Source organism: Hyaena hyaena, unplaced genomic scaffold (assembly GCF_003009895.1).
Source record: "Hyaena hyaena isolate Hyena2069 unplaced genomic scaffold, ASM300989v1 scaffold_42, whole genome shotgun sequence".
Taxonomy (NCBI): Eukaryota; Metazoa; Chordata; class Mammalia; order Carnivora; family Hyaenidae; genus Hyaena; species Hyaena hyaena.
In genome coordinates this window covers 5,290,791-5,297,873 of record NW_024080674.1, presented here as the reverse complement: position 1 = coordinate 5,297,873, position 7,083 = coordinate 5,290,791, and the positions used below count along the sequence as shown (strand labels likewise).

Below are 7,083 nucleotides of genomic sequence, written 5' to 3'. Positions count from 1 at the left end.
TGTTTCCAAGTTTCAGTCCTCGGGCCACAAGTTCGAGACCTCTCATAAAATGCACCCTTGCACTTCATGCTCCATTTTGTATTGTGAAAAAAAAGGCCTTCCTGAGACCAAAGCAGGTCCTGGGCTTTCCAGACAGTTCCACCTGACCCCCCTCCCCCCGCGCCCCAGTTTGCAAACAGAGCTGTGTGTCTGAGAGGCAGTGGGGCTTGCTTAAGGCCACAGAGACCTTACCTCTCAGGTCCAAACCACAGCTGCCCCTGCCTATCACTACCTGAGAATTCACTCTTCTCATTTCTGGTACGAAGGCGCAGAACAGGCAGAAATTGCTGCTTCCTATACAAACGCCTGCCTGAAGGAAGGCATCAAATCCTCCTTGTTGACCCCAAATATAGACGGAGGTGACAGCTCTCCCCTCAAAGGGTTTTTCACTGGATCTAAACACTGGCCTCAAATAATTCCAAATAACCCGTCCATCACGGTGCCTAAAATCCTACCAGGACCCATTCTCAACTATTACAGAATGGAGTCTTTTGAAACCTGTAATTGAAGGACAGACCCAGGCTGGGCCTTGAGAGCATAAGCTCTGGAATGGGTTAGCTTGGAAGGAGACACCAAAAGAGAAGGCTCACGGGTCTGAAATGACAGAACCGGGTGCAGGCATCGTGGCTCAGGGGGTTCCCAAGGGCGGCGGGCTTCAAGAGGAGGGTACCCCAAGGGAGCCTTTCAAAGATGTCAGTGTTTTCCAAAGTGGGGGAAAGGAGGGAAGAAGGGGAGAAGGTAAGAAAGAGGAAGGAAGAAAGGAGGCAGGAAGGGAGGGAGAGGGAGGCAGGCACGGGACAAGCCTAGGGAAACGGGCCCGCCCAGGGAATGAGATTTCTCTGGCTGCGCAGACCGAGCCAGCAAGCTTCGTAAGGCCGGGCGGGCACAGGCGGGGGCGGAGCCAGTTCAGGGCCCGAGACCCAGACAGGTCGGTGCGCACGCGCAGAGTCGAGGGGGCGCTGGCGTCCACTCTGATTGGCCCGTTTGCGGCAGCCTGGATTCTGATTGGCCGCGAACCAGGCATGCGGTGAGTGGAACTCGGACCCGGGATCCCAGACCCCGGATCCCAGACCCCGGATCCCAGACCCCGGATCCCAGACCCCGGGGCCCATGGAAGAGTGGGAACCCTGGCATGACACCCATAGGCAAGGAACGCCTGGGCCAGTTGCCACATTTTCCACCATCGCAGCAAAACGCGAGCTCCGAGTGGAAAACCAAGGTGAACGCGAGATAAAGACCGTTATTTCCCTGGCACGGCCGAGGCACAGACCCACCGTGCCGTCCGGAGTAGCCCTCACCGCTCTCCCCCTGCGAGAGAAACCCCATACTGCCCCCGTGTTAGAGGGGGAAACGGCTTCAGACGGTAACGTCCCTGTTGGGGGAGGGGGCGTCTCTGGCTCGAGGGCTCCGACGGTATCGATGGGAACCGTCCCCGGTACGTCTTCCAAAGCACGAGCTCATTCACCCGCGACGCTGGCCACACCCCGCCTTGCCCCTCACCACCAGAGTCGGCCCCAAAGGAACCCTCCACAGATCAGATCTTTGTATTATAAACTGACTTTTAATAATAATAAAAAAATCTATCATGACTTTAATGAGAAGATCTGTACATTTTAAAGTAAACCAGTGCACAACGCCCTTGCCCTCAGGGGCCCCTCTCCATTTCCCACCGGGGGCCTAAAGCCGGTCTTCATTTGTATCCGTGCCACCTGTGTCCAGCAACAAGCCCACCTCTTGCCATCTCGGCCACGGTGGCAAGAGAGGGAGCGTGGCCCCTGGAGGCCCAGGGCGCCAAGAACTGGTGGGACTTCAAGTCTCTGGGGCAGTGAGTAAGGCATACCTGATCTCAGCCGCCACACAAGGCTGGAGAGACATCCCCTCCGTTCTGCCGCGGCCGGGGTGGCTCCCTGTTGGCACACAGGCGGCCGAAGGGACAGACTCCTGAGAGGAACCCAGTGTGGGGCCCTGTGCCCAGGAGGTGGGCAGGGTGACTTCCTGTTTCTCTGGCTGGCTGAGAAGTCCCAAGTGCCCTGCTCTGAGCTAACATCAAGAAAATAAGTTACAGAAGCCACCACCCAGCGTTTCCCAGTGGCCCTCCTACCTGCAGGACAGACACCTGTGTGGGACTGCACGTCAAGTGGGCGCTTCAGCCCCCTCCCAGCCCCCAGCCCTGGTCCAACTGCCTCTCAAACCCTGGCAGCTGGGCACTAAAGGGAGCAGAGTGATTCAAGCTAATACTGACCGGCTGCTGGAGAACTGAGGTGGGGGGCGGGGGCGAAGGAATCCTAGTCAACACCTGTAAGTGATACCTTAAGACCCTAATATTAAAAAAAAAAAAGATGAAATACTGACAATTTTTTGAATTTTCAATAATTTAGTTTTTCTCTTTTTTAGTAGAAGTGGGAAAAGTCAACACTACCTTATGTTGGTCCCGTTAGACAATATACCCTTCTTTGAAATTTAAAATGTCAAATATATAATTACACAACCCAGGAAAAAAAAATCTCGACAACGCCAAGGACATAAAAACCCCAAAATAAACCATAGAGATTTCACGCCATATAAATAAAGTCGGAGCAAATCTCGCACCCAGGACTGATGGCTCAAGGTCCAATGGCGGTGATGTGAGAAGCTGGTGTGGCTCTCGAGGACCCTCTTGGTGACAGGTGTGTGCCCCGTCCCTCTGTCTTTCCTGGCAGAGGCCCGGCTTTCCCGAGTCCACCGAGCACGTTAGTACAGGGTTAGGGGCGAAGTGGCGGCTAAGGTGGGGAGGAGGAGGAGGAGACACGTGTGTTGCCTGGAATGTGGACTTGGAAGAAACCAGGGGTTTCAAAAGTGCAGGTTGAACCATCCTGAGGGAGCTGGGTGTGCAGGCTTCCAGCTACAGCGCCCGTGACGTCTCCCCCGTGTCCCGGGGACTCGTGGGCAGGAACCCAGGTCCCGGCCACGCCCGTCAGCGGGCTCCGTGGGTCCCCAGCACCCCTCGGGCTTCCGGCAGAAGCGTGGGGAGCCCGCCGGCCCAGGGCTGATCGGCCAGCTCATCCGAGAGCGTGGGTCACCGCTTGTCTGCACAGGAGGTGAAGATTCAGGTTGACAGATCCCGGGGGCAGGAAGGAGCCTCGTGGCCAGCTCTGCAGGTGGCCGGCATGGCCCCCCGGGGCTCCCCAAAGTGCAGCTCTGGCGGATGCAGCCAAGCACCGGGCATCTGTGTCCACACTCAGAGGTCTCCGTCCACTGGCGGCTGGCAGAGGCGGTAGAGCCTGGCGGAGAGAGGGGGGCTCAATGAGGAATGGCCGCGCAGGCCTTCTTTCTGGAACACAGAGTCCATGCCCAGGAAGTACAACTCAGTAGAGGCGGGTGAGAAACCCCCTCGCTGCTCGTGCTTCCCCCCGGCTGTCTGGCCCCCTCTGGACCAGCAACACATTTACAAATACAGACGCGTATGCACACGCGTGTGTGGGTGTGAGGACACGGTGGGGGGTGTGCACTTCCCCACACTAGCGGCGGCAAACTAGACGCAGCCCTCTGCCCCCAGGTTTCCTCCGCGTCTGCACTGGCAGGAATCTGGGCTTCATCGCCAAGTAAGAAGGAGCCACTCGCGGGTCTCAAGCAGGAGAGACGGAGTCAGACCTGCTGTGAGAATGATGGCAGGGGGACCGGACAAGAGGCCGCTGTGGTGACAGGCAGGATGGAGGCGAGGCGGCACATGGGGGGCAGGAGCTCGGCTCCTAGGCCTCCGCTGCCTGGGCAGAGTCCCAGCCCCGCCATTTACTAGCTACATGACCTCCAACAAGACACTTAACCTGTCTGTGCCTCAGTCTCCCCACCTGACAACTGGGGAGAATGCTTACAAGGTTGCTGTTTGGTAAAGAAACAACAGAGCCTAGAGTGGTATTTGTCACCCCCCAAAGTGCGTCCCCATAGATGAGAGGTGAAGCCCCCTGTGAACACCATGGGGGGCTTCCTGGGGTGAGGCCAGGAGTGTCATGCCAAGCCCAGGTCCTTCTTGGCGGGGGGAGCAGTCTGGAGGGCTGGAGGGGCAGGCGGGGGGGCTGGGGGAGCAGCCCGGGGGATTGGAGGGAGCAGTCTGGGGAGGTTGGGGGAGTAGTCTGGGGAAGTTGAGGGAGCAGTCTGGGGGATTAGGGGGAGCAGTTGGGGGACTGGGGGGCAGTAGGGGGGCTGGGGGAGCAGTCTTGGGGGGTTGAGGGGAGTCACTCACCGCGGTGCGCCCTGGGGCATCGGATCCTTGACTCGGAGGTTTTTGGCCAGAATCTCCACCCTGGGACCCTGGGAAGGAAGAACCATGAGGGTCGGGACCTGCATCTGCACAGGGTGCAGGGAGGGAGGGTGCAGGTGGGGTGGGGTGGGGTGAGGAGTCACGGGAGGCCCCAGAAGCTGAAATCCAGGCCCCACTGGATGGGGAGAAGGTCCGGGTCTGGGGCCCTTCCTCCCACCTGGCTGAGAGCCCACCACGCCCTCAGCCCACAAGCCCCGGGGGAGCCCTGGTGGATGGAGCCGCCTCACCTGCTTCCGCATGATGTCCGTGGCCTGCATGATGCACTTGGGCAGCAGCCCGTGGCTCCGCGCCAAGATGGCCGCCTGCTCCAGGGAGACGCTCAGGGTGCTCCTGCAGGGGCGGGGCGGGGGACTGTGGCTGCCAGGCCGGCCTCACGCCCTGCCCTCTCCCCCGAGAACTGCCCCATGTGCTCCCAGGTAACTGCTGGCCTTGCTCCTTCCTCCTCAGGTGCCTTCTCCCTGAGAGGCCCCCCAGCCGCCCCGTGCCCCCGTCCCCCACCTGCCCATCCTTCCTCCTGACAGCCAGCACCCTGCACACAGCAGGCGCCTTACTGCTCTACCCCACGCACCCCTAAAACGTCAGCACCGGGCAGTTGCTTTTTGTTCTCTGACATTCCCAGTGGCCAGCTCGGAAGAGGTGCTTGGTACATAAATACTTGTTGAAGGAAACGAATGAGGCAATTCCCTTAATGCCTCCCAACTTGTGAACAGGACATATCTGTTCATCTCTCAGTCTGTTCTGAACAATTTGAGAACGTGGGCTCTGCAGCCAGACCTCTCAGATTCAAAGCTTAGCCATGTAATTATTCTGTGGCCTTTAGCAGGCAGGCGGCCTTCTCCAGGCCCGTCTCCTTCACCGTAAGACAGGGACAGACCACGGTCAGTGTGCCAGTGGCCTGTGGACCGGGGCGGGGGGGGGGGTGGGGGGCTGCCCTGCCCCTGACACTAGACACCAACACTACCCTCCTCTCATCATTGTGACACGTTGCCAAGTGTCCCCCGGGGGCAAAATCGCCCTGGACCGAGAACCCCGGAAGAGGCCTGACCAAGCTGACTTGCTATAAAGAGGAAATGGGCTAACCCATTAACAACGGTGCTGCCTAGTACACAGTGAGCACTCTCAGCAAGCATTTATTGAGCACCTGCTTTGTGCCAGATGCTCTCAGTGCCGGGGGATGGCAGAGAAGTGGAAGGAGTCCCCGCCCTCACAGAGCTGGCCGACACTGGGGATGACCGGGAGTAAACGAACACACAAGCCAAGCTCCTAGTGCACGTGGGGTGGTGGTGGGGCTGCTGGGGGGGGTGAGGGGGAGGGTGTGGTGTTAAATCGGGAGGTCCGGAAGGCTTCTCGGAGAAGGGGACTTCTACCCGTGGGGACAAGCAGCAGGGACAGAGGGCACAAAGTGGGACAGTGGGACACGGAGCCCAGTTCTGCCCCAGTGAAGGGGAGCGAGTTGATGCTGAGCGGGGGGGTCAGGCGGAACCACACGGCACAGCTCCTGACTCACACAAAGCACAGGCAAGCAGAGCCTCCCGCGGCCCCCCTCCCAGGACCCCCCTCCAGTCCCACTGCCCAAACTGAGGCCCAGAGAGGGGGCCAAGGCCATGACTGGGACTCAGACCCGGCCCCGCCTCCTTGTTCCCAAGCCCGCCCCCTCCCACCCCTCTGGGCCCTGCAGCTCACCTCTGCATGCCCGTGCCGCACATGGCGATCTGGCAAGCGCCCAGGCGGTAGCAGAGCTCCGAGGAGATGGGGATGAGGCTGGCACCCAGGCTCCCACTGGCACCGGGTTTGGGGTGGACGAGGGACTTCATGAGGCGGCAGAGTTCATCCAGCGCGTTGATGGGGCGTATCAACTGCGAGGCGCACACACAGACCCCAGGGCATTGAGAGGAGGCCCCCACCCGCCCTCCTCCCCATCGTCTCCCTCCCTCTGGCTTTGTTACTATAGCTGTACTCCCGGCTCACCACTCCGGGGGTTACATGGTTAACCTTCCTAACCCCGGCTCAAGGACCATCTGTGGCTCCCCAGTGCCTGCAAGCTGGCATTCAGTGTTTACTCTGTATTTCCAGCCTAACCTTCCAACCTAATTCTTTCCAGCTGCCCCCGTGTACCCCCAGCTAAGCCAGAAAGAAGTGCCCTCTCCTGGCCTCTCCGGACAGAACCTTCCTGGGAAAGGCCCTCCTTCTGCCCCCAGCTTTCCTCAATCACCTGTGCAGGCACAAAATGATGGTTTGCCAATTCTCTGTGTGTCATCTTAATATTCTGCCAGCCAGATTGCAAACTCCCAGAGGGCCGTGCCCACTGACTTCTCTGAGAGCCCCCAGCCTCCAGTCCCGAGGCCAGTCCCCGAAAGTGCTGTCAAACTCGAGGCCTGCCTGAGCCTGGGACGTGGGCCAACAGCCTGGCGCACATGCCCTCGGAAAGGCGACTGTGACACGTGGGACCGAGGGCCGCGCACGGCCAGCTCTCTCCATTTCTCAGGAAGAGCTAGAAGTCTCCATTTCACTGGAAAGCTTTTGACTTTAAAAGTCACAAGTTCCAATCAAACAAGAAGGCCACCAAAGGCCACATGTGGCGTGGGCTGCAGCCGCAGGGACCCGCCTGGACAAACAAGGGGAAGAAGGCAGCCACAGGGGGGCAGATGCCAGCAGGTGATACGTCTAAGGGGCCCAAAGCAGGTAGGGAGAAGCTGGAATTCCTAGAATGGGGGAGGCGCTATCCCATGAGGGATATTCCTGGAGGG

At 59.4% G+C, this 7,083-nt stretch overlaps 1 protein-coding gene across 1 annotated transcript in view; it reads right to left on the bottom strand.

The window, feature by feature from the left end:
- Positions 1-1,573: 1,573 nt before the first annotated feature.
- The window catches only part of PREX1 (phosphatidylinositol-3,4,5-trisphosphate dependent Rac exchange factor 1), a 178,137-nt gene continuing 172,627 nt past the window's right edge, over positions 1,574-7,083 (bottom strand). Inside the window, exons 37-40 of the mRNA XM_039230026.1 lie at positions 6,020-6,192; positions 4,564-4,666; positions 4,259-4,326; positions 1,574-3,299 (exon numbers count right to left, since the gene is read on the bottom strand). Of these exons, the coding sequence (XP_039085957.1) occupies positions 3,257-3,299; positions 4,259-4,326; positions 4,564-4,666; positions 6,020-6,192 (387 nt within the window). The 3' untranslated portion in view covers positions 1,574-3,256. The remainder of the gene's footprint in view (positions 3,300-4,258; positions 4,327-4,563; positions 4,667-6,019; positions 6,193-7,083) is intronic.